This window comes from Anguilla rostrata, chromosome 2 (genome assembly GCF_018555375.3).
Source record: "Anguilla rostrata isolate EN2019 chromosome 2, ASM1855537v3, whole genome shotgun sequence".
Lineage (NCBI taxonomy): Eukaryota > Metazoa > Chordata > Actinopteri > Anguilliformes > Anguillidae > Anguilla > Anguilla rostrata.
In genome coordinates this window covers 41,499,028-41,526,901 of record NC_057934.1, presented here as the reverse complement: position 1 = coordinate 41,526,901, position 27,874 = coordinate 41,499,028, and the positions used below count along the sequence as shown (strand labels likewise).

Sequence of the window (27,874 nt, the reverse complement as noted above, 5' to 3'; positions counted from 1 at the left end):
CGTCATTCATTAAAATCTCCAGTCACTGAGCGAGGGTGCGAACAAAGTCCTTCAGCCAGCAACCTTTTGCGACGAGGTTGTAGCTATTCATCTATTTTTGTTTGATTCCGTATTGGCCCTTTTACTTGCAAAATATATCTGCAATCGGCCTCACGAATGACTTTACAAGTTACTATAGCATTTAGCAAGCTAAATAGCTAGTTGTATTACGGTCAACTGCTACTGTTCTGCACGCAGCTCCTGCTGCAATCTGCACCGGGTGCTTGCTAAATAATATCTGCATTGTTTTTCTGCTTGAAGAAATTCCTGCAACCTCAAATTCTGACAGAAGTTGAATGACTGATTTCTGGTGTATTTTTATTTCTGTGTATCCTCCGTTGGTTGCCTGGGTATACAGTAAACACGTTTTTCTTTTTGCAAATCGAAAAGGAAACGGATACCGTTTTGCATAGTTAGCTAGCTAACCAGCTAGTTAGCTGCGTGCAATTTGTGTGCAAAAGGGATAGTTTTTTGTGCTGCTAATATCAGAAGGCGCATTCAGGTCAATGTCCAGAGGTACCGGTAAGTAATTTACTTAAAAAATAATAAATATAAATGTGCTCACGTTCAACAATGATTTGGTGTACACATCCTAGCGGTTAGCTGTATCTCAAACCATATTTGAAATTAATTTAACTACATGTGAGGGGTAAAACGTTTATTTGCTAAATCGGAGTATGTCTCGCATTGTTTAGCTTGAATTAATTTTTACTAACGTTAGCATGAGAGTGCTCCAAATTTAGATTTCCCCTTACACGACTGTAGCTAGTTACCCAAGGTGTCGCCCCTTCCACGATTTCCTGTAGACGAATTTAGCAATGCTTTTCCAGTAAGTAGACCACAGCTGGGAACATAGATATTCGTTGTTTGTTTATTCTTGGAGGTTTTCATGTTGTATGATGTGATAAGAACACATGTCCTATTACTGGGGGTATCATTGCAATGTAAAGATTGTACACCGTAAAAAGAAATATCACTTGTTTGAGGGAGGAACAGGTGAGACTCAGATTGTTGGCTAACGTTAGCTAAATAAAATTAGTTTAGAATGAGTTTGCTTGCATAGGCTTGCTGGCGAACTACGTGTGCAACCATACAAACCTTACCGAATACGAAACTTATTTTGGAGTAGGAAACTGATGCTGAATAGGATTTAAGTTGTGCAAATAATGGAGTGATCATTTTTGGAGATTAAATCAGTTATAGGAAGTTTGATGGCTAGGTCGGTCTGTCACGTGGTATTTGGGTGGCTTCATTATTTATAGTCAGGATTCAACACGTTGGCTATCGAGGTACACATTTTTGCTATTCTTTTCCAAGAAATGTTGATCTGCTTTACACGTCAGTAAAATAAAACGGTCAACTTCTTTGCATTTTTAGCATAACCATATTTATGATCAAAGATAATCATGACGTAGCCTGTTACTGACAGTCAGCAACTTAAAATCTAACGCTTTGTGTTGTATAATCTAATAAATATTTGTGCAGAAGACTCTAAAGTCTTTTTAACAGTGAAGCTTTTCAGTTTAAAGACTATTTGCTACAATTGTTTGTTTGCTCGTGGTCAATCTGGCGACGCATCTTGGTGTTTCCCGGTGAATTGTGATGCTGACTCATTGTAAGCTGAGAGCCTGTGTACAGACAGGAGTGAGTTTCTGCCTGTGTAGGAGGCAGGAAGAAGGAAAGGCACGTTTAAAATAAAGGGTGGGTATGGTGAATAATCTTCATTAAGTACTTCTTGCTGTTCTTGTTTCCATAGAAAATTTGACCGTATGTTCCTCGTGACTGATTTGCCCGGGCAACATAAAAAAAAAGCAATTTGTTTTTGCCAATTTCTTTTTTGCCCTTTTTGTTACTTGCAGGTGTTCATTGTTAGAATCAGGAGTCCTTCAGGTACCCTGGATACATTTAGCAAAACAAAGAGGCTGATATTTTCTTTCAGTTCTGCAAGTGGAACCCTGGTTGAGCTTCTCTGAAGTGTGGTTCAGGATCTTGCATTGAACAATGTTTGTTTTTGTTTTGTATTTTATTTGAAGTGAAGTGAGCAACTCTTCAAAGAAACTGAGATGAGTAGGATTTGACAGGATACATTAATGGTGCACGTTGCATTAATCTTTGCAGTGTGTCTTATTGCAGGCAGGAATTGATCTTTTGCCATGTAGCGAACGAGTGGATGTTAAATATAGTACCTCAGAGAATGACTTGGACAGTTGGCATTTGACTTGCGATGCTTTGTAGTCCTGGCTATGGAGATAAACAGGGTGAGTCAGTTGCCCATTGTTGAACTTTCCCCACATATAATTTCTTCTGAAGGTATTATGTACAGGTGCCTTTTCTGTCGAACTTGTGTCTTGAGCTATGAGTCACTGAGCAGGTGAGGGACACAAAGGCTGCAAGATTGTTACATTGTACATCCTCAAGAGGATCTGCAGTGCAGTACAGAATAAAGGCCTCAAGCAAAAATGGTTAAGTAAGAAGAAAGCATCAGGTCATTCTGACCCCTGGCCAAGTCATCATCCATTGCCATAGTATTTGGGAGCATTAGTCACTCCTGTTAAGTCACTCCTGTTAACCAGCCTCTGCCAGGAGCAGAGGGCTTATCGCAATTAAGAGCTTCTGCTTTGAATTTCGGTTGCATTTGCATCATTCTGTGTGAAATCAACTCTAATTTGGCATGGCCCCCTCAGGTTTTCTTTTGAGCTGGCATATACATTTCTGTCGTAGAAGCAATAGCGAAGATAAAAGAAGAAGTTTTGAAACATGGTCAGTTTACCAGCTGTTGACTTTCTTCTTTCTTTTTTCCTCTATACACAAGCTTTACAACATATTATCAATTCAGTTTACATGCATATTCATAGCGTGACATTAAAACGTTGTGTCGGCCCCCATTCATTTAACTTGAGGACTGTTTACAGCAAATTTCTGTAACTTAAGAGACAACGCCTGTGAGAATGCTTGTAGTGTTCTACATCATGCTTAGTGGTCATGTTCAGGTGTTAGTGCAATTTATTGTAGTGGTTCCATGCTATTAAATATTCAGCATTTTCTAATCGAGTTCTTGAATGTAGAACTGATCCCAGTTCCACTCCAGCAATGTCTGAAGTCAGCTGTCTTTCACTCTGTCCTTGCAGGCAAAATATAATTATAAATTATAACATTGCAAAATGGTAGTGCTTAAATGTATGTATGCATATATTAATTCGATTTTTAACCAGTAGATATATTTGATAAGCATAAACTAATTACTATGCTGTCACTGGTAGTAGTGCTGGTATAAATAAAGACTGTTTTTGTCAGAATTTCACATTTGTATGTGCCCCATTTGTCACCTTTGTGTCCTCTTTGACATGTTCAGTATTGTATTAGAACATTAAGCAAGGAATACCTGGAGACTGAATGTGACAAATATCCTGTCTTAAGTCCAGGCATGGCCCCTTCAGCGATGTGTAAAACACATTTTTCAAATTGAGAAATTCCACAACAATGGTTACGGCATTGATAAAATGTGTGTTTTGCCTCTCAAAAAAATCTTGAATGTTCACCAAAGTAAAGTTGACCACTTGTAACAATTTGGCTCGTTGAAGAGATTTGACGCGAATCTCTTAATTCTGCAACTTGTAAATTAGTCGTCATTCTCCTACCTTGGCTTTGTGTGTAATTGCGCTTCATTGTCTCTGTCTCTTGAGGGGTACAGCAACCTCATGCAGGGCTCTGTCCACCGGAAGCACTGTAGCTCTCCCCTCAAGTGCTGTTTTCCTGTCTTGGTCATATGTCATGTTTGGGCTCCAGATAAGAAACTGTTTCAACAGAACTGTTCTGTCTGGCTTACACAGTGCTTTTGTGCTGTTTTGGGTAGTTGGGGCGAGGAGGCATAGATAGGGCATGGGGAATTGCTGCACCCTGTAGGCTGTGCAAGAGAAGGGAGCAGGGAGAGTTAAAATTTTATGGCATTAATGCAGAAGGGAGAGCGCTGTCTCCTGTCTTCTGAGCAACAGATGGCACACGCTGAGGGAAGAGGGCTGCAGAGAGAGTTTTCGGTTGTAAAAGTTCATTAATGTATACAGAAGTCACAGAGCAGGGCAGGTAGTAAAAGGGCAAAAAAAAGAACAGGAAAAAGAAAAAAGGGCCCTGACCCATTGGTGAGGTCTGCTTTTTGTCTGCTTTTTGAAAAGAACACTGAGGCACAAAAGCTTTTTTTTTTTTTCTTAATGCAGGGAAAGGGAAACCTCAGATGAAGTTGGCTTTTGCTTGTGAAGTCACTTTAGAATTGTCTCTCTCAGTGTGGATGAAAATGAGTCAATGAAGTCACGGGTTCTACACAGGTCAGGGGGACCAATTAGAAAACAAAAGGACTATTGCCTTTGTTACTGTCCTTTTGTAGGCAACACAGTGAATTCTCAGTTCATCTGTGCTGAAAAGCCTTTTGTCGTAAGTTTTATTTATAGCAATAAAAAACCTAAATATGCCTGCATTACCGGGATTCATTTAGTTTCACAAGTGGGTGCATGCACATATGATTCACAATTGTGAATTGTTCATTGCACATCAGCAGTTATTAAATGCAGCATTATGGAGCTGTGACTATGGAGGGGGCTCAGGCTCCATTATGATACGTGAAAGTGCATGCGCTAATGCGTTCATCCTGTGTACAGGTGTCTGCAGCATAAGTGATTCTCTGGTCTGTGGCGTAGCCTACTTTAGAGTATGAAATGCACAGACCTGCTCTTTGGTGCAGCCGACCCTTCACTCAGATTATTACAATCACGGGTGCAGCCGTCACCATGACTCATAGCCCCAGGAGCACCAGAGACCCAGATTGCACATGGAAAGCAAACATGGGCAGGTAACTGTACTTCCTGTCAACTTTTTTTTTTCGTCGTTATTTCCCTGATTGGATGACAGTGTGTGGTCATAGTAACCAAAATCAGAGTGCTATAAAAGCAGGCCAGGGGATTGCGTGACTGAGCAGTTGTTTGCATGTGTGTGGGAGGTGCTATGAGTCTCTTCGCTCCCACATGGCAGGGGCCAGAGGATATGGTGTACGTAACACTGAAGAAATGCACTTCACCACAGAGGGACAGGGAAGACATATTGACAAGGGTGTCTTGCCTGAACTTCATTTTGCAAATCCATTTGCTAAGCAGTGGAATCCCCTGTTTTTTGATGTGTGGCCGTGTGAACGAGGTTGTACATGCGAAAAGCAGTTGGTGCAGTAATGATTTCCCTGCTGCGTGAGGGTAGGCCTCCCTTCTGGTGAGCAGACCTTTCTGACGTCTGCCTCCTTGCAGAGAGGTTGTGTACAGACATGTAGCCCCCCTCCTCTTACAGAGCGCTTTGCAACTTTCCCCCTCTGCTTGCACATGCAACTCAGTACAGAACATAGACATCGGCTTTGCATCCTGTTATTCTCTCACCCTCTCTCCTCAGGGCCAGAGAGTGGAGGTCGGCTGACACCAACCGCACGCCACTTGGCTAAGTTTTCATTTGGCTGTAGTTTTGCTTGCAGCTGGCTTGTTAATGTTGGCGCAGTATTTCATTTCTTAAGCTAGGTATGGGATTATGAGTCGTATTTTATTATCAGTGATGAATTAGGTTTTATTTGGGTGGGGAGTTCTGTCACTTTCACCTCATTTCTTACTTTGACTCTTCCAAAGAAAATGGAACTGAAAACAGCATGTTTCTTAAAATCAGATTGAGAAATCTTATCTAGTGTTTTGGATGACAAGATGCAGTCAGCAGCTACATTCAATGCAAGTAATATTTGTCCACTGAATCACACTCGATATTGGTGTTACTGATATTGAAATATAAACCGCATTGACAGCTCGGCATACTCGATGCACGGACCAGCTGTTCTGATGATGTGTGCGGCCTGTGATCTATTTCCATATTTGATGCGCGTTTGCAAATGCACGCAGTGATGGTCCTCATATTCCTAAATTCATTAAAGCTAAATGTTGGCACTTACATTTCCCTCCTGTCCCTGATTTAGGCACTGCAGACAGTTCACAAATTACATCAAAATAGCTGTTGACAAATCCGTGATTGCACGACAGACGCATGCACTTACGTAAGCCGATCCGGATAAGAGCGTCTGCTAAATGCCGCTGTGTGATGTAACATTCATGCGTTTCTAAGCACGTGGAATCAAGCGACAGGTGATGGTGTAGGTGATATTTTAAAATCCTGATATTTTCACGCATTTCATTACTCCGCTCACATTCGCAGCCTTTAGCATGCAGCAGTTCTAAGCAGGAATCTCCAGTCGCTGGATTTATTTCATAGAAGCAGCGTGTGATACACTCCATCAATACCCTTGTAAGCAGATCTGAAACTAGTACAGCCTGTACCACCATGCAAGCTCTATTTTAATCAGTGAATACCCCATGTTTCCTACATTTGTTATCATTCATCTAGCCATCTCAAGAGAATGTGCTCTTTCAAATGGTGTAAGTGGCTGCATTGACGCTGGATTCAGCATTTTCTTACACTCGAAAGGGCCAAAATGCAGGGGAAAGACAGCAGATATTCAGTTTTTTTTATTTAAATAACAGGCAATGACCAAGACTTGAACCACAACAAAATAATTGCTTCTGTTTCTTGAGCCAATTGTGTTTTGGTGTTTGGCGTTTGTTTATTGATCATAATATTTACACGTCATAATATTTACAGGTTTCAGCGCGAGATTCAAAGATAAAGCGCTTAATTTGAATTAAATGTAAAAAATGAGAGATCACGCTCTAGCTAGCTTGCTCAGTGTGAGTAAATTAAAACAGAAACCAGTCCTAGGGTTATTTATTGTTAGCCTGTGTGGCAAAGATGTTGCTGCTAATCCCGCTTTCCTCTTCTCTTGAAACAGTCATAATAAAATTATGAATGACATGCATTTAGTGTGTCATTGCGAGAACATTAATGACAAAATTTTTTTTATCAAAATCAGAAGGCAAGTGAATTTGGCTGTTTCTATACCTAGTTAATTTGCTAATGTCCGCACCAGAGTTTGGTTACTTGTTACATTGTATTTTTTCATTTAGTCTGGTTAGTTTCACATTGCAATTAATCAAGTGCACTGGTTTATAAATAAAGCAATTTATTTGTACACGTGGGAGTTGGTTGATTGGTCAGAAATTTGGGATTTGGGATTTGAGTTTCCAGTCTTATATTTGCTTAGCGTTACAGGAAAAAATTCAGTTTGGAATGCATCTTCTCACTATTTTATTTCAGACATAATTACCATCAGCTCATATTGTTAGAATGACAACTACACGAGCGTCTGTCCAGACTTCTGAATTTTAACAGTCATATTTGCCGACATACTGCTATAAATAGCTACATTACTAAGAAGAAGGTCAGCTCCGATGTTGCCTTCGTTCAGAATCGCAACGCTGAATTTGTTCCAAAGATGATCAGTCTGGAAAATGTCCTCTGTTTATCGGTCATGATCTGTGTGAAAAGCCAAGGGGCGGGCACCATTGTGATTCTGATGCACTCATCAATTCAATTAAGTTTTAATGCGGTTCGTCGGTTCTGTCGAATCCCCTTTCGCTCAGCTTCTGAGTAAATATCATAAAAGTGTCTGTATTTTTATGGGTTTTCTCCAACTGCTCCCTTATGTAATCGTCAACCCATATTTCTAGAAGGCAAATGATCTCTTCTTCCAAGTGCACCCGCAAGCATGGCTCGTTGTTCCAGTTTGTCACAGATAAAATGGAGCTTTCTATGTTTCCCTTAAATTTTATAATAATTCACAACCTACAATTCCTGTAATTGGTCAGGATAACATTTTTGGTTGGGTCCATCGTAGAACTGTTCTCACTAGCAACGAACCGCTCCAGGGTTAGCTTTTTTTTTTTTTTTAACTGAACCTCGGTTCGCTTGTTTGGTGTTCACCTGAGTGTGGGTTGACGTTTCACCTGTCAAAACAAACCAAACTTAGAAAAAAGTTCATTTTATCCTTACCAAACAAGTTTAAAATGCAGATTTTGAAATGTCCTGCCTTTCAAAGATGCAGCATTCCATGGGCTAGCGTGACCACTGTTCAGAAAGAATGGGTTGCACAAAATCACTTCTATATGTAGCTCAATCTTGGAAATGTAGGCTATGCTGTTTTTCCATACTTAACACAATATAAGCTAACAAGTGCTAAAACATTAGGCATCATGCAATAAAGCCTTATTATTCACAACCTTGGCATTGGTCCAACATATTCATTGGTGGCATAAAGACGAACATACCTTTTTTTCATAGGACAAACTGTTAATACTAAACAAGAAGAGAAAATTAGATACATATTTGGAATTGTGCAAATTTTTTAAATATTCCAAGTCATTACCATCACCACTCCGTCAGAGCTTCAGCACACATCATTTTGACACGCCTTAATTTCTTACATGGCTCACGCACTTAAGAGATGGCAAAATGAACAAACTGATAGCACGGACAATGTAGGAAACGTGAGGTAGCATTACTTTGGAGTAGTACTGATTTAGCTTCTGTGACAGTCAAAGTTTTTCTTTTTAAAAATGAAAGAACACCCAACGTGAGGCTGAACATTTCCAATTCCCACTGTAATTTGGAATGTCCAATTATCTGCAAGCGTAGCTGGTTTCACGCACGAACTCGACCTCCGATTCAGGAGCGTGTTGACATCTGCGGTTCTCATCTGGAACACACGGTGTCCTAGTCTGCTTATCTTCACACCGCAGACTACGACTAAGTTTGCATTAAGTGGAGTCTGAGGAATACCTTTCATATGTGGCTTTAGCATGCAGTCTATGGTCGCCCGATAATTGCTAGATAGCGATGAAATGCAGACCCCTAACCAACTGAATCCTCCCATACATCGGACGGTTGTGTTTTGACAGTTGTGTTTTACCCTGTGGTGCTACCAACCACTGTCAGCACTGCCAAAATCTGGATTTGATTTGAGGTTGTGAGGCTGATTATTGCACCACAGCATGGTGCCTTAACCGACTGAGCCACCCAGCAGCCCACAGTCAAAGTTTTTGGTCTTGTCGTTATTTGATATCATTTGGTGGGTAGAACTATTTTAACATGTATGTACAAATGTATAGCGAGCATATAGTAGCCTATATGATTAGTATATGTGAGTAACTACATTTTTGTCTACAATTTAAAAAAAATGTTTTATTGAGATCAGATACCCAAAAGGAACTGAGACTGGGGCTTAATAGTAGCTCTTTTTTTAAGTTAAAATCAAAAACTTTCTGACACTAAAACTTGAGCACCAGCAAAATCCTGTTTTGTATGTGCAATAGTGACTGTGTAGTTCCCTCAGTAAGCCAAACAGTTTCCTGTACTTATATCATAGCCTTGTCCCAGCCCCCTCACTGTAGGTCTGAGCACATACAAGAGAGCCTGTCAACCAGGAATTAATGCTGACTTGCTACAACAAGTATACTGTGAGCTGACTGTAGTTTGGAAAGAGGTGGAAGGCTGGTAGAAGCCTATGCCGTTGTGTGAATGAAGTAGCTACAGCTCTCAGCTAATGAAGAAGCAGCAGCAGCAGCAGCAGACGTTTTTCACCTTTTCGACCACAAGACTTGTGTCAGTGGTGATCCATTCACACTTCCTCTAAGTAGCACGTGTTCACATCACTGCTGGGAATTCATGGAGAACAGGAAAGGTAAATATGTGGGCCGGGCTGGCCGGCGTTTCAGAGCCAACCGAGGCATTTATGGCCTGCATATGTCTTGTGCTCTCCACCGAAAGACGGCAGTGCAGTGGCTGCTAAAAGAAACCAAATCTGCGAATCCGCGAATGAAAGTGAAATAATAGAGCCTTACATCTTATATCGGTTAACAGCGATGGGAACATTGATAGCGAGGCATAAATACGCCGTTGAATTCGTGATGAATTTCCATGTAATCGTGTGGCATTCGTTGACCTCTCTCCTTAAGTGACATGCACATAACTGAGGGGCTCTGGTTGGAGGAGGACGTCGTGCTGGAAGTGCACGCTTTCACGTCTCTCAGGAGATCAGAAATGCTGTAGGTGTTGGCCGTCTCTCTTAGCAACGGGCCCGCAGCAAGCACTCGCACTGCCTCCGACGGCGCTGTCAGTGTTGAATAGGGCCGGGAATACGAGACACCCGGCATTTATTGTGGCAGATTATTACATAAAAGTGACTGTGTGTCAGGTTTTTGACGCCGGTCAGCTCTGGCTGCGAGCGGAGGGGAGTTTTTACCGGCCTTTGTGAGTCTGGTGAGTCCGGCCCCTGCGTTTCACATCCAGCCATTGTGGTGCCGTGCATGTGACCCGCTGAAAGGGATGGCCGGGCGCCACGGCCCGCGCGGCAGCAGCAGCCTGACGGGGGCCCGGGTCGCGACAGGGCCGCGCGGCTCCCTGCGCCACGGGGGCGGTGGCAGAGGCGGGCGTCCTCGTGACGGCGCTCCTGCGCGAGGTCAGCGTGACTTCGCGTGGGCGCCGCGCGGGGCGGGGGAAGCTGCTCGGCGGTCGACGGCCAGCGCGTGGGAGGCGCCGAGCCAGACGCGCGGATGTGGTGAGGGCGGGCGGTGTCACTCGCGCACGTGACCCTCGGCGCCTGGTGACATCCGCGACACGAGGAGACGAGGCCCATTCATAATTTCTTGTGGTTTTTGTGCGAGCATTTGTAGCCTTTTATTTTCAGTTGTCTGTAATGCTGCCCTTGGCTGCCTGTTCCTCGTATCTCGTAACATATTTGTAGTGGCATTTAATATGTAAACCCGCATATTTTGTCTGTGCTGTGCTTTTTTTTTTTTTTTACGTGTTTGCTCTTTTATCAAAGCACAAGCATGTTGTTCCTCGTATTGTGTTAACCTAAGTCCGGCTGTAGCGAGGCGAGAGAGAGAAGTGTTTGTAGCGAATGTAAACCTTCTCTTCCCTCTGACGGACGGTTGTTGAGCACCGTTCTGCTGTCTGAGGGCTGCTGGAAGCTGGATGTGTGTAATGAAAAGCTGTAGTCCATATCAGGGCAGTGCGCTATACACATTCCCTGCATAGCGCACGTTTCAGATGCGACTTGGCAGACTCCTACGAGTTTCCTCAATGGGTGAAGCGGTATTTAGACTATTTATTTAGTTTTACTTTTCCAAGAAAGTGACCTCATTGCCTTTGCTTCACCCAGATTCCCCGCACTGTGGAAATAATTTGTGGAATGCCAGTGAACGGCACACATTCAAGCAGTGAAAAGGGAGATTTTTTTATGTGTGCTTGAAAGATGCAGTTTTGATATCTTTTTCTCTTCACCAATTTCCACCCTCTTATTAGCGTGACTTTTACATGCATGCACACGCACACTGTCTAACTCGTATCTCGTTCCCCCTTAACTCTTGGCATGTTCAAATTTTACTGGAAATGTGTTGCTTCTTTCCAATAGCGAGGACAAGTCTACATGTGCAGCCTTCAACTTTGTTGATTTCTGCAGAATCTCTCGCATTTTGTACGCATTTCAATCTGATCTGGAATTTACCAGAAGGTTGAATTCTGGCTCTGGAACTTCTTGTTCCGGAACACGCTCTGCTGCAATGGGCATTCCAAATGCAGAGTTTGGGATACCTGAGCAGCACCGACATGTGACTTGTTTTGACGTGTTGCCTGACTAAAGGATTGCATACTTCTCCTTCCTTAGGGAATGCTCGGGTGTCTCTTGTGAAGGGGCCTTTTGGTAGCGTTTCCATAGCGCTGCGCCCATTTTCGAGGTCTGAGGCTTTCCTGCAGGCTCCACTCCAATGTCAGATGCCTTGGGCTGTCTCCCCAGGCTTATCTGCACCAGGGCACGACTGCTCAGGCCGCTGCGGTGCTATGATGTTCCCGATACTGCCTGTATTTGTGCCCTGCAATCAGGCACATCCTGCCCAGGCATCATATGCCATGTTCCAAATGCCTGTTTGGGACTTAGCCAAAGAGTCTGATGTTCGTGGCTTCTCCTTTTGTGATCATTTAACTGCTATCAAGCTATTTCCTTTTTCAGTTTAAAACTAGGATATGCACCTTTGTACACTCGTTTTGGGGAAGATTTTTCTTATTTGCAAGAACGTGGCAATTTTGTCCACATCTCCCGGAGAACTTGTAGTCACAATTCTACATGAAGGCCTTGCAAATACTTGAGTATTTGCAGTGTCTTAGCTTTGCAAGTGAAAAAATTCTGAAGTTCTGTTACATATCCATAGCCCGGTGAGTAGATAAATACATCTTCAAAAGAAAGCATTCAGTCTAAGTCCAAAAGTGGCACATTTATATATAGATTGAATTTAAAAAGTGAGACAATAAGGAATCCAAGAAAGAATTCCTGGAATGGTGGAGTTGGAGAACGTAAAAAGTATTAAATAGGGTAGACTGGATGTAAGCATATTGGATACAGGAACAATGTGGATACAGTGATAGAAAAACCATATGAGGGATTAAAATATTGTTTCAAGGGAAAATTACAAAAATAAAAAATGTTTTTTTTTTTGCTCTCTGCATATGATAATACAAATAATCAGGACATGATGTGAGTAATGTCCTGCTTTATGAGATGGCCCAGCAAAAGATGGACTGATTACTCCTCATGACATAGTGGGAAAGAACTCCAGTTAAAAGTTTATATGTTTGCATTTAAATTTTCAAACATCTGCTGAAATATTTGGAAAAAAACTTAACTTTAGTTGAAATGCAAAGTACTGGCTCTGCTGCAAACCAGATGTTGTGCACACTTGTCAAAGTTTCTGAAATAGACGTTCCACTTTCTTGTTCATGTAAATGCTGTGAGAAACGTCTCATTTTACAGGTAAGTAAAAGTTTGAAGCCTGTATGGGGAAAATGCTACCAGAATCACCCACAAAAAATCAAAGGTAAAAAATAAAAAAAGGTTGTATATTTTCTTACATTTTATACAACTGCAGAGCCTGGGGTCAAAATGACCCCACAAAATACCTTTGTTTACAAAGTTGGTACAGGACTTTTGAAAACATGGCATTTTGTTTATTGAATGTTTACCATTTATTCCCACCAAATTAGGAAAAGTCATACAGCATCACGATGACAAAAAAAAGTTTAAATGGTTTTTAAGATGTCAAACACAGAATGGGGTCAAATTGACCCCAAACATAATGGTTAAACAGCTGGATATTTACTGACGAAGCAGAGATTGAATACTTTACTAAGTTACAATAACAATGCCCTACCTGGGAATCAAAACTACAACCTCAGAGGTACAATCACAGTTACGTAACAGTTGTGCTACACTGCTGCTCCAGGTCCCTTTTAATTAATGCAGAGGCACATAGACACAGCTTGGGATCATCGGATCCCTGTAATATAAATTAAAGCACATGGGCACATCTTGGGATTATCGGATCCCTGTAATATAAATTAAAGCACGTGGGCACAGCTTGGGGTCATCGGATCCCTGTAATATAAATTAAAGCACGTGGGCACAGCTTGGGATCATCGGATCCCTGTAATATAAATTAAAGCACATGGGCACAGCTTGGGGTCATCGGATCCCTGTAATATAAATTAAAGCACGTGGGCACAGCTTGGGATCATCGGATCCCTGTAATATAAATTAAAGCACGTGGGCACAGCTTGGGGTCATCGGATCCCTGTAATATAAATTAAAGCACATGGGCACAGCTTGGGATCATCGGATCCCTGTAATATAAATTAAAGCACGTGGGCACAGCTTGGGGTCATCGGATCCCTGTAATATAAATTAAAGCACATGGGCACAGCTTGGGGTCATCGGATCCCTGTAATATAAATTAAAGCACGTGGGCACAGCTTGGGATCATCGGATCCCTGTAATATAAATTAAAGCACATGGGCACAGCTTGGGATCATCGGATCCCTGTAATATAAATTAAAGCACATGGGCACAGCTTGGGGTCATCGGATCCCTGTAATATAAATTAAAGCACATGGGCACAGCTTGGGATCATCGGATCCCTGTAATATAAATTAAAGCACATGGGCACAGTTTGGGATCATCGGATCCCTGTAATATAAATTAAAGCACATGGGCACAGCTTGGGATCATCGGATCCCTGTAATATAAATTAAAGCACATGGGCACAGCTTGGGGTCATCGGATCCCTGTAATATAAATTAAAGCACGTGGGCACAGCTTGGGATCATCGGATCCCTGTAATATAAATTAAAGCACATGGGCACAGCTTGGGATCATCGGATCCCTGTAATAGAAATGAAAGCACATGGACACAGCTTGAGGTCATTGTGCGGGACAGATACTGGCAGAGCCAAAATTAGAGCCGGGTTCCTCAGTCAATCACGTGCTGCTCAAGCTGGGCTATGGTGACTCACAGGGTCAGCGAGAGGAGGCAGGCCAGCCAGAACGGGGACCAGAGAGGTGGGGCTTTGTCTGCGGAGCCATTCATAAGCAGAGCGTGTTGCCGAGGCTCCGCGCTTAAATTTAGAAGCGCACGGCGAACACATTCAGTGGAAAATACAGCCTGAGCGGCTGTCACTTCCCTAGTCTGCGCCATCTCACATCTTTGTTTGGGGGGGTAAACACAGGTCGTTGAGTGGCATCACATTATGGGCCGCAACATGGTGATGGGCCCCACCTCCACCATCCCAGCACTGTTGTAAAGTTTAAAAAATATTCCCCCCCTTTTCTCTCCAGGTTGGAGTGCCCCATCATATATATGTATCTGTGCCATAGGAGAATGCAGACAAACATGTATTCTCAGTCAAATCCAGCAAAGTCGCTGTCGCTTCTTATCACACTCACACTGTGAGCTTTACAAGCCTGGTTCGCACAAAGATGAGTTGGAGGAAGACACTTCATGTACTTTGAGCAGGTGGATTTGCTGGCATCCAGTTGACCACTGCAGTGTTGCTAGTGGGCGATGAGCCGCTGTAATCCTCGGCAGCAGAAACCTTCCCATTCTTGGGCGATGGCTAGAGCCCAGGGCCACTGGCGCGGTCCAGGTTTAAAACCTGACCGTCTGGCCCGTCCGCGCGCTAGAACAGCACATTAACAGGATGAGCCACCGAGCAGCCTCTGTAATCTGCCTGTCTCGTTTCCTTTCTGCGTCCGTCAGATGAACGTCTGACCTCATCACGACCCTTGACATTAGCAAGTAAACATTGAAACCCAATAGGTTCATAACAAATTAAGCGTCTGTTTTCCCTGTCAGGCTAGGTGGAGCTGCTCTTTACTGTGGCGGACTCGTCCCAGCACCCTGCTGGACTCCCGACATTGGGCCACTTTCACCCGGACAAGCACAAATTATACAGAGGGCTTTTCATGCACATTGCACTGATAGAAGCAAAGGAAAGAAAGGGGAGGTGAAGGCCCTCGATGCAGCAGCCTGTGTGGTTGGTTTCACATGGCCCTAGCAGCTGCTGAGGTATTAATACACAGTGACAGTAAAACCTGGCTCAGGCCTTGTCGGACCCAGTGGAAAGAAGAGAGGAGGTTACCAGGGGGGGTGGGGGGGGGACAAGGCAGCCGCACATTTTACTGGGGACATGGGTTTATATTCGGAGTGCGAACTTTCAGCACAGCACACCCTTCAATCCAGCCCCTCATCTGAAGACTTTTAAAACGGAGCTCGCAAAGAACGATTTGTGCCAAAATTTAGTGTGTTTGCACATTGATAACTGTTCTTCAGTGATCACAGGAGGCATGTGTTTTTGACTTTTGCAAGTTATTTTTGTCTTGAGTAATTGTGGTTAAGGTTTAAACAGTCATAGAATGGGTTCTAATAAATACATTAAAATGGTTTGCATAGGCTTGTTTCCCAGGCTCCGAAAGGGCTTCGTAGCAGCTGGTATGTGCTAGTCTCTCTGATATCAAACAAGGTTCACGCTTTGAGTTGTCAGGCCGCTTAAAGATGAAAGGTAAATTTAATCAGACATCAGGGTGTGGCCGGCCTCCCCCAGGACCCGGGGGAAGGGCTAGATCAGCAGTCTGGCACCTCCTTAGGAGAACCTGAGAGGAAAGCGTTTTCTCTGACGGTGGTCGCCAAGTCACCCTGTCATCACCAATTGAGCCTCGTCTGATGCATCACCCCTGAGCTATGCACTTGCACCCCGCGCACATGAAAGAGCATCGCGCATCTTAAATGAGTCACGCATAACGCGCTGAACCTAAAACACTGGCCCTCTCTCATCTTTGTTCTCATCACGCTAGCAGAACTGCAGCCTGTATGGGCTGCCAGTTAAAGTCTTAATCAGCGTTTGGGAAAAGTTAAAAAAAAAAAAAAATTTATTGCAGGATCCTCCTGCTGCTGTTGGCTCGGTGCTGCCATATTAGGACGTTTCACCCATATTCCTTTCTTTATGTCGTGGTATTTGAGGACTTATTTTGATCGTGGCTTAATTTAACTGGGAGTGCTGATGGTTGTAGATATGAGATTATTCCTGTTTCACTGTCGGTTTCCTGGCTATAGAGATGCCCTATTATGTAGAATATGCTTCATCACACACAAAAGCCTACCACTTGAAATTATATCAGAAACTCTTGGAGCTGAACATTCCTTTAACTGAACTGCCTTTACTTTTTCAGGAAAAAAGAAAAAGCCTGCATTGAGGATCCCAGATGAGGTCTTCAAGCAGAAAGAGCCCAACCCCGTGTGAGTATTTCTGCAGGGGCCCAAGTGGCCAACTAAAGCCCAGGGCAGCGTGTAGAGCACGGCAGACAGTAATCCATCTCATTTCACCGCTCTGTTTAAGCAGTTTGAATAGATCTTGCAGGAATAGTCTACTATTCATGTCACTGTTAGGCTTTCAGGTCCTAAATGCTGCGCTGTCCTTTCTTCCGCAGCCCTCCCCGAAACCTGGACTCCAGGACCTTCATTACCATAGGAGACAAGGTGGGTCGAAAGGAGAGCTGAGAACAGCTGCGCGGGCCCTGGTTCTTTTGGCGGCGGCGGCGCTGGCTGCTGCGGGGCTGGCCTCCGCGCGGGAGACCGGGGGCTAGCTGAGGTCACACGGCAGCACCGCTCCGAGCAGAACACAGACGCACGCGCCCGTCTCCCCCCGTCCCTCCTCCCCTCCCTCTGTCAACACTGACATCACCGGGAGCGCCGGTGGAATATCTGCGCTACTGAGTTACTGCTTTATTTATACCTACAGATCTCAGCGCTTGACAACAACAGCATGGAAAAAGAAGGTGGGGGGGGGGGGTCTGTGCGTGCGTGCGTACGCGCGGACAAGTAGGGGACAGAGGTATTATATTTGAGAAAGCATTCTGGGTTTCTGGTGGAGGAACCTTGATGGACTCTTGAGCTAAGTGGAACCTCTGTTGAATGCTGCCGGTGGAGCTGTTGTTCAGGGTCGTTTGTGTGTGGCGATGTAGATGCTACTCCCTGGCTGCAGTTATGGGTTGGTGTAGTAGCCAGTCGGCGGAGCATCCGTGGCTCTCGTCCAGCATTCCTGTCAGATGTGTAAGGGGGGGGGGGGGGAGAGTAAAGCGAGGAGCAGAGCACGCTGATCTTGGAGGCGTGGGGTCAGGATGAGCTGCATCATGCCTGCTGGCTGAGGTCATGCTGTCCCAGCAAGAGAGAGTGAGCGAGAGAGAGCGAGAGGGAGAGAGACAGGTGCCAGAAAGCTGAAATAGCACACGGCCTGCTTTGAAAGGAATGATTACCTAAGCATCCTCTTGAAACTCTTTTTCTTTTGCAGAACCAAAACGCCATTTCAAAACGAAATACGGGGAATATGCCCGTACAGAGTGTGTGGTTCTGTGAAGAGCGACCGCGCGTGTCGAGTTAGGGATCAGCCCTGTGCGCGCCAGCGCGGTGCAGCGAGGGCTGTTTTGGCTGAATGGGAATTTTGCTGGAGGCCATAGTCAACAGGGGCACAGGTGTGGCCTTTGTCACTTCACATCACAGCCTCGGTAATCCTGTTTACGTTCGACTGAAAATAATTAGAGGAAAGAGGCTGGCTATCTGGGAAAAGAGAGCAATGCTAACACGGTGTTCTTTTTGCATGCTGGCTTCCTGCCTTTTTATGGCACCGTATTTCATTTTCAGAGTCGCCATGACAATAGAGGCTTATGTTGCGTCTTCGCGTCGCGCTCGCCTGTCCTGTTTGATTCTCGCCGCTGGCGGCTGGAGCGTGTCGGGTTACGGGGGGAGACTCCGCGCGCCTCAGAACCGGGCGGCCGAATCCTGGTCCAACCGGAACTTGGCTGCGGTGCATCTTGGGAAGGCGGCCAGCCGTCTCTGGCAGCGGTCTCGCGCAGGCGAATGAGTCGGGCCAGCGCTGGACTGGTTTTTACGGGGTTTTCATTGCTCTCGTTTTGGCTGGGGGGGGGGGGGTGGGGAGTGTGAGACGCAGGTGATGTATCCTTCGTCGTTTCTCTTTAATCTCACTTCTCCTTAACTGCTCCGAGTGCAAGTCTGTCTCTCGCAAACCCCCCGAAAAACAGAAAACATTGTGTCATGGGCTGGAAAGTTCTCAGACGCAAGATAATGAAAGCTGTAACAAATAACTGTGTGCGGCTGTGTAATCTGTGTGTCTGTGCAGTGCAGTGAAAGTGATTATCAGGGCTGCTGGGTGAGCCGGCTGACGTCAAGTCAGCCCAAACAACGGCAAGTTCAGGGAGGCATGTCAGACCAGAAAAAACCAAATAATAGGATAGATTAAACTTCATTAACCACCAAGGGGAAGTTGTTTAGTCAGCAGCAGCAGCAGCAGCAGCAGCAGCACAGATTTTATGAGCTGACATTAAACTACGTGCATAAAAACCAGCACTTCTAATGTAAAAATGGTACGATTTAATATGGCAAGTACATTGCTACCTCCAGCACGGTTCATAGCATGTTGTACTGCACATGCAATTATGCAATTAGCGTGCACTCCACCTACAAAAAAAACTGTAAACTGTAAAACTGTTACCATAACGATCCAAGCAATTTGAAATGCGTCACTTTTTTGCATGCAGGGAAGAGTGCCTGAATCGTACTGGAGTAAAGTGTCCAATCGGAACGCTCCGTTGTTGTGACAGCGTGCTATGTGGAGAGCTCGGCCTGCGTAAAGCTGCGCTATCTGTGTGCCATTCGCTGTCTCACGGCCGTCTCCCAGGTATCTGGGGCCCCGCGCTGTAGACTCATTGTGGAGTCAGCCCTTTTAGTTCACTTCTTGCTTTTTGTTAGCGGCTTCCTCTGTCTCATTTCCTTCCTGGGACACTGAGGGCGTGGAGTGCAGTGCTAGCTGCGACATTTTTAGAGAACATGTGTAACACGTTACTACTAATTTTGTAGAAAGGCTTCACACTTTGTGAGGAAGAACGGTCTCGTCAGCATCCGTGTTTACCAGCACAGGTCATATCAATGAAAACGGTACAAAAATGCTTACCAGGTATTGGAAATCATAGTGGAATTATGACATTGTTTGGGAAATGTAAAGGTCTGGAACCTGGATGAGATTATTGCCTTGTCAACACGAGCGGTCAGATCTCAAGGGGGCTATTCTAGAGGGCCTGAGGTCAGTCAGTCAGTCAGTTAGTCAGTCAGCTTTTGGTGCAATGAACGTGTACCCTCCAACCCATAAACAGATTATGACTGCCCTCTAATGTACCATTCAACCTTTTAAAAAAAAAATAGTATAGGTTTTTTTTAAACTCCCTGGATTGAAAAATATATCCATGAAATAATGAACTGTGTCATTATTTGCCATTTTGGAGATCATGGAACATGTTTAAAGGCTAAGTGAAAATAACTGGACCAGTGAAGTAAGAGTGCTGGAGGTGGTTGTTGTGCTTACTCTACCACCATCTTGCAGGTGCTGGACATCAATATTTACATGATGAATAGACGTCCTAGCACTCCTAAATAACACTCCTCCAGCCTCTGTAGTCGCACCTCTTGCACTAAGTCACTGCCTGCGTCAGCAGTTCTCACGTGCAACAACAAATGAGCGTACCAAGGATACAGTGAGATAAATTCCCATGCTTTCGTCTTTTCTCACAGGTTCTCGCATGGAGGATTTTTTCACTTCCAACATCTGCCAGGTTTTGCAATCAAAAACAAATCGGGAGATATAGCCGTCTGTGTATGAGTCAGCAGTGATGAATGAGGATGGTAGATGTGTGGCGAAAGAAATACAGCGCAGTTTCTAATCCTAACTTCACAGGGTGGAGCTTTTTTTTTTTTTCTACTGAACTGAAATGCTCTTTAGGCATATTCTGGAATGCGACCTATCCTTGTTACCACACTTGGAAACTAATCACAATACTGCTTGTCCTCCATAGTGAACATTGTCGTGCGTTAAGGGAGAATACTTGAGATGACAAGGCCTTGAAAATAATACATCCCTGTCACTCTACAAAATAATGAAGTGTTGACATAATGAAGCTGCTTTACCTCTATTGGCTAGCATTTGGCTTACTTTTATCCCTAGTTACATCACCGGTGACGCCGTTTGTGGTTAGAAACAAGGTATAAATGGAAGAGATTTGAATGCATTGCAGTTCTAATTTGCTGTTGCTAATTTTTAAAAAAGGAAATCTCCCTCTTTTATGATTGACAAACGTTGAAATGGTAATTTTGAGGACACTCATTTTAGAGCCACAGCCTGGCTGTTGACAAAACTGCACAGCCCAATGCTCTGGAGATGTCCCGACTGCATCTTACAACTGGAACCTGTGAGCCCCTCCTCTGGAAACAGAAACCGCTGCATGACCCAAATGGTTTATTCTATGGAAGATGCTGATGCACTTATCGCTCTGATTACAGTGTGTGTACCAGGTGCTAGGCAGTCCTTCAGAGGAATCCGCACACACCACGGGCCCTGAATGCCGTGCTCTCTCTCTTTGTTGTGCAGAATTTTGAGGTGCAGGCAGATGACCTGGTGTCGCTGTCGGAGCTGGGCCGAGGGGCGTACGGCGTGGTGGAAAGGGTACGGCATGCACAGAGTGGAACCATCATGGCAGTCAAGGTGAGAGAGGCTGACAGCAGCATCATCAGGGAATTTCTTCCGTATTCAACGCTGAGAAATCAGCACTAATAAGAAAGTTGGTGTTTGTCTTAGGCTCAAATGACTGTTATGAAAACTCATAAAATATGTTCCTGTTGACATCAGGTGTAGCCTGTAGTGTCTCAATGCCACAGTGCTGCCGAAGCAAAGGCAGGCAGGACAGGGTTGAGGCAGTTCAGACTCAACAAGACTTTTACAGTTACTGTGGACATTGACTAAACTGTAAATAATAATATCTTGTGGCCTATGAAACGTGCTCATCCACTGATTGACTAATGTGGTACTTAACCTCTTGAAACCCACTTAAAGCCCTGGGCATGTTGTATGAATCCCCCTCTTTCTTAAATAAACCCATTATCTTTAAAACAGTATACAGTGCAGACATGGTTCGAAGCTTGAAATAAAGAGCACATTTGTACCAAAATGACTAAATCCCCTGATCCTATGAGAGTCTCACTTAGTAAACATACAGGGCATATTTTTCTGGAAAAACAAAGAAATCCAAAAATTGTTTTGTATTTTCTTTATCCTGTAGTGATTTCTGTAGTGTTGTGATTTACTTCTGATTAAGAACGAAAGCATATTTAGTTTTATAATAATAATACAGTTCTCTATATCATTATGAAAGTGTCTTTTATGCAAGCATTTACCGATAAACAATCAAAGGTCCATTAAACAGTGTGCCAAACTTCCACTTGTGCTATGCAAAAATGGAAAGCGAAAGTAACTCTCTGTACGCAATAGAATAGCTATCAGCAATTTCAGGGCAAAGGAAGCCATAAACTACGTTTGAAAGTTGTGTAAATGAACTTGAACATGAGACTAAGCTTACTAAGCATGCAGGGTTTTCAAGCAGGGGTAAAAGTCACTATGGGTCACTAAAGGTCACAATAAATCCACTCTGTACATAGGCTAGGAAAAGTCAATGCATTATTTCCTTTCAGCTTTTTCACGAGCTCTTGAAACAAGCATTTGTATGTACATAAATAGAATTTCAAATGCGAAAAGCGTGGTTTTTTCTAAAAAAAAAAGCTACTTCTTATCTTACAAACAAAAAAATATTGAGAATTCTTGTACACAAAGATCAAAAGAAAACTTATACTATGATATTTAGCCTATTGAGTTTTTATTTTGGAAAAAATATATGCATTTCTCTTAAGTGCAATAAAAAAGGTGTAATAACTGCAATAAGAGGTTATCCCGCAAGTTATATAATGCGTTTTATTGTAAGCGTAGTATCCCTATGATTGGTACAGTATGTCTGCGCTCTGACCGGCCTAGTGCATGTTACCCAGCGTGGATATGCCTGCATCTTGTACAGTGCTGTCTTTTGCGTCCTCAGAGGATAAGAGCGACAGTCAACAGTCAGGAGCAGAAGAGGTTACTGATGGACCTGGACATCTCTATGAGGACTGTAGACTGTCCGTACACAGTCACCTTCTATGGAGCTCTCTTCAGAGAGGTGGGTCTGAGGGCTTGGTGCCTTGTCCGCTTTGTCTTTCATTCTAATAATGCAGTGGACATGATCTGAGCATAGACTGTATTTAATAACAATATATTACATTGAAAGACTGGCAGTTGCATTTAAGGCACTGATATGATCATGTCTTGTACTACAACCTTACGATGTGGTTGAGACAGATTTGTTTACTGAAATGTTGGTGACCCTGTGATGTAAATGAGATGCTAATGCATTTGTGATACAAATGCTTCATAATGATAGTGGTTTTGAACTGAAAGGAAAAAAATACTGCAATTTTCAGAATTTGAATATTTTTTTGACCTTGGAACCCTATACTATCATATGTTAGCTTAATATTTTATAATAGACTTCTGCTGTTTTGAAGTTATAACCCTCAGTTAAAATTTATTAACCTATAATAAAACTGGAAGAAATCTGGGTCTTATTAGAGCCTTCTGTTTTGTTTTTTTTAGCCCTTTTCACTGACCAGCTGTCATTGGCCTGCTGGTCAGAAATCTTGAGAGGAACTCAGCTATAGAGGGGTGGCGTGGTGTAAATCAGGGGTAGAATGGATGTAACAGAAATTTAACGAGGGATCTAACACAGCAAATAAAATGGGGTTGAGCAGGTTACAGTTGAGGTAATGAACTAGATGGAAAAGTATGAGTCCAAATGAAGGGAAGTATAGTGTGCAGTTTAGAGGGGCAGGGCGATGCATCTGGAGCTCCTGGCTGCATCAAGGCGTGGGCATGAACCAGCGTAGGAACAGGGCTGTAGCAGTCTGCTACCGGGAACTGGGCAGGTAAAAAGAAATGGAGAAGAGAGGGGCACTGTAGAGATTATCACCACACCAAGTAAGTGTGGGTAGTGTCTGTCAAAAAACTAGGACAAACGCTTTCATAGAAGCTCCATCCAGCTGCCACCAGTCTATGACCTGTAGCTAAGGTATCCACTACTGAAAGCCCTCCTACTGGAGCCCCAACCCGATTTCAGTTATTGTTCTAAGCCTGCAGAGCTTAGTCCCACCATGAATTCATGGACTAGGCTGAGCTACCTTCCTCCCTCTGTGCCATAGCCCAGAACAATGCACCTGTACTGTATTTGCATCTATATTTGCATCGATTTACAGGACAGTTGAAAACCTTACATGCAAACAATATGAGAATTGATCTTCACGATTAGCTGTTTTTCTTCTGTGTGTGTCCTCCTCAGGGCGATGTGTGGATTTGCATGGAGCTGATGGATACCTCTCTGGATAAGTTCTACAGAAAAGTGATTGAGAAAGGGAAGAAGATTCCTGAAGACATCCTAGGGAAGATAACCGTGTCTGTGAGTGTTCAGTTTTTAAGTAGTGTGGTGTAATGGTTCTAACGAACACAGTAAATGGGGAAACTGCACATTTGACTGATTCTGTGAAGTGTGTGCTTCTCTCATTCTCTGGCCTCTTGCTTATTCAGCATTGACATTCTATTTTCTGTATTACGGGAGGCTTTTTGAAGAATACCTTTCTCAGTGAAAATAGCTACTATTTTCACTGAGAAAGGTACTTCTGTGTGCTTCTAAAAATAAACTGAAATAACTCAATTACTCTCTCTTTTTTTGGTCTAGATTGTCAAAGCATTAGAGCATTTGCACAGTAAGCTGTCTGTAATTCATAGAGGTAAGTAGCGCCCTCTTGTGGAATTCTATGATTACGGTTTCATACTTATGGCAAACTTTAACCACGGATAGCGCAGTGTTTTAATATAATTGTGACAGTTCTACTTTTGTCAAGAACGGTTTTCATCAATTTATGATCCTTAATGAAATTCAGCCCTGTTTCTTTTGCAATTATATCCATTCAGTGTGCGCTTTCTGGTATTTCTCCCTCTTTTTCAGATGTGAAGCCCTCTAACGTTCTCATTAACAAAGAGGGCCATGTGAAGATGTGTGACTTTGGAATCAGTGGCTATCTGGTGGACTCTGTGGCTAAGACGCTGGATGCTGGCTGCAAGCCTTACATGGCTGTGAGTGAAACCTGCTGCGGCCTTTCTTCATTTACTGTCGCACACCTAGCCTTACTGCCATGGAGTTTCATCACTGCAGTGCTGTTTAAGGATACCAAGCAAAGAAAAATATACATGCAGTGGTGAAATAAAAATGCGCAAGTTTATGCAAGGCCTTTATGAAGATAATGTTACTGTTGCCTTTCTCTTCTCCCCATGTCTCTGTTGAGTGACCCTCTTCACTCGTCTTTGGATGCGATTGACGCATCTCCTCCATCATTTCTTGTGGTTAGCCTTCACACCGTCTCTGTGTGATTAGCCCTTTCCATCCCTCTCAGTGCCTTTGTGTGTGAATAACTCCTTCCACGGTCTGTTTCGTGTATAGTGAACTATTTCCTCCCACGTTTGTGTCTGCAGCCAGAGAGAATTAACCCTGAGCTGAGCCAGAATGGCTACAACGTCAAGTCAGATGTGTGGAGTTTGGGAATCACTCTGGTGAGTCCCTAACCTGTCCCTAAAAGAAAAGATATAATTCAGATTATGAAGACTAGCAATCATGTTCAGTTGGAACCATTGTTACCTTTGTCATTTAGCTTGTATTCGTACCATAGTCTGCCCACAAATGTCTATCATCCCTGTAATTCCCCATGTACAAAATCAAATTTGGGTCCACTTTGTTCCATTATTCCATATAAGGACCTCACTCTGAAAACCCTAAATGAATTCCTTTATCACTGTATTCCTGCACGCGCTGGTCCTCCTGTCTGATGATGGTACTGTGCCCTGTCGTGTCAGATCGAGATGGCCATCCTGCGCTTTCCCTATGAATCGTGGGGCACGCCCTTCCAGCAGCTGAAGCAGGTGGTGGAGGAGCCGTCCCCTCAGCTCCCAGCAGACCGCTTCTCCAAGGACTTTGTCGAATTCACAGCACACTGGTGAGCCGGCGCTGCTTCACTACTGACTTCTACCTTTAACTCCTGAATGCATACACAGCGAGTCAGGTCATTTTAACTGCATGATGTAATGTCACTTACTTCTGGGTAGCTTCTAATCTCAGTAGCACTAAAATGTGCTAAAGGTTTCTTTTCATTCTTTCGGGGAAAAATGTAAAGGAAAATTGATTTCAGGTGCGGTAGGTGTGGTGCATGCTCAAAATCAGCTGCATACACCAAAAATGAAACATCCAGACGAACTGGCTTTGTTGGTGAAGGTGCTAGCTGTACACCCAATGTATGACCCAATAGCCGCAACTGAATTCAAACTTTGGCTATGTCAGCAGCAGTCTTACAGAATTGAGACCTATTTGATCTTGTCTCAGCAAGGGCGAGTGGCACTAGAGTGACACAAGGCACAATTGACTCCAAATGGCAGAGACGAAAAGCGGAAAGATATAGAACATTAGAAACTGAATGTTCTTTTTTGTGGTATTTGTATTCCAATTATAATTTCAGTTTGTATGCTTTTATTTAGTTTGAAAAAGAATCCAAGCGAGAGATTGAACTACCTTGAACTCATGGTAAGTTGAGTATACTTAAGTAGATTTGCTACGGATGCTAAATCTTTCAGGACAGTAGTTATATGACAGTAGAATCATTGTTGTCATTTATCATTGAGGCAGCAGGCAGTTCATTGGCTCTTTTCCATCCTCTGCGCAGGAGCACCCGTTCTTCAAGACGCATGACTCCAAGGAGACAGACGTAGCTTCTTTTGTGAAGGAGATTCTCGACGACGGCCACAACTGACCCCTCTCCCTTCTTCTTTTTTTTTGTGTTTTTTTTGTTTTGTTTTGTTTTTTTGTACCATAAAAGTGTAAATTAGCCTCCCAAGATTTTCATTGGAAAAGGGTGACTCCTTATTTGCCAGAATAATAATTTAGAAGCATGGTGGATTCACTCCCATTATTTACAGTATTTGCTAGTTGTTTTATAAGATAGTTAAGATATTTACCTACTGTTTGGTATACAGTGACTTAGGGAAAGGTCTCTGATGGTTCATGCCAGACAAAACAGGTATCATTTTGTTATTGTTTTCTCCTGAGGAATACAGTGTTGAAATTTCGATTTAAAAAAACCTCCTTGGTCCTTGACATCTATGACAGAGATGACAACCTTTAAGATTAAAGCTATGCCACTGGCCCTGTCACACATACGTGCAGCGCATGCATTGTCTGTGTCCACTTGCAGGCTAATCTATGTGTACCGAACACCACCATAAGCTTCTGAGGGGCTGCTTTACTGTTCTGTCTGTATTGTGTATATATGGCATTGAATTTCTTGCTGAATGTATTCAAAATGGGTGTGTGGGATTAGGTTTTAAGAGTCAGTTTGAAGCTTATGTTTATTTATTTTAACCTGTTTTTGGTTGGGGAAAAAGCACTATCTCGCATCTCAGTTTGATACAGCTATTCGTAAAGGTGTAGAAATGTGAAATTGTCCTTAAGCAGTGCAGTCTCCATTTTTCAGCATTTCTTGTTGTCCTATATGACTTGCTCTTTTCAGTTAGCCTGTTGTTGGCTGTTACAAGTCATACTAAACTGGAAGTGAATTGGTTAACGTACATTGATCGTAGCCCGTTTTGTTTAGCGTATGAAGGGTTACGGAAACAAAAAGGTACATTTTAAAATTGTGACAAGAAATTAAAAGGAAAGTCAATCTTCTAGACTTAAGTGCCTCTGACATTGTGAATGGAAAAGAAGCTTTAGATGCCCAAGCAAAAACCTTAAGGCCAATGCTGTCTTGTACAGTCAGTTTTCTCTCACTTCACAGCCAGGGGCCTGTACCACGAAGCAGGATCACCGAGTTAGCTGGATAACTGCACTGAGTAAAACCCTCCCAAATCTGGAACATGGCCTGTAGTGAAAGTCTGGCTTTTTCTCAGTACAGTTATCCAGCTAACTCTCCACTTCATGATAAAGGCCCCTGACCTCAGTGTCTTATTCTTTATCTTAGTCAGACAGACAGAAGTGGTGAGATTACCTGTAGTACCTTAAGAATTTTCTACAGAAGCCATTCTGGAATCTTCTTTCAGATGCCCCTTCTCTGCTGGAACAAGCCAGCCCGAGGTAACACTGGCCCTGGCGCCGAGAGCGTTTCTAGTTGTGCAAGTTGATACTCCCTCCCGACCGCCATGGGATTGTTCATCTGCTTTTCTGAGTGTGTTAGATTTAGCCTGTCTGTTAATTTTATTTGGAAGAGTGACATTTCTTTATTGGCGGGATGCGGTCCCCCTGTTGCACTATGAATTCTTTTCTCAGAGTTTCGGTGTCGGGGAAACGTGGCATTCTCCTCACGCGGGCGACTAGCCTGTCCGGCCTCCCAACCACGTTGCCAAAAATCGCCCGTTCTCTGGTCCCGGTCGCGGTGGACACACCAGGCAAGCGCCGTAAGTTTACCGGAAGCTGGACGCGCGGGGCCTGGGGACGGGCGGTGGTTCGGAGGAAACCTGTAGGGCGTGTGAA

General features: G+C 43.6%; 1 protein-coding gene across 1 annotated transcript; it reads left to right on the top strand.

The window, feature by feature from the left end:
- Positions 1–3: 3 nt before the first annotated feature.
- Positions 4–27,874, top strand: LOC135248060 (dual specificity mitogen-activated protein kinase kinase 3-like). The gene is made up of 12 exons (XM_064322250.1): positions 4–561; positions 16,556–16,622; positions 16,814–16,862; positions 20,818–20,931; positions 22,313–22,432; positions 23,645–23,761; positions 24,041–24,092; positions 24,311–24,438; positions 24,835–24,912; positions 25,213–25,352; positions 25,888–25,933; positions 26,073–27,874. The coding sequence occupies exons 1-12, from the start codon at positions 546–548 to the stop codon at positions 26,157–26,159; spliced, it is 1,014 nt and encodes a 337-aa protein (XP_064178320.1). The 5' UTR covers positions 4–545; the 3' UTR covers positions 26,160–27,874.

Bases quoted from the DNA above. Each gene is read 5' to 3' on its own strand.
- LOC135248060 (XM_064322250.1), top strand. The intron at 16,623-16,813 runs GTGAGTATTTCT...TTTCTTCCGCAG, and splicing joins CAGAAAGAGCCCAACCCCGT to CCCTCCCCGAAACCTGGACT. The intron at 16,863-20,817 runs GTGGGTCGAAAG...TTTGTTGTGCAG, and splicing joins TCATTACCATAGGAGACAAG to AATTTTGAGGTGCAGGCAGA.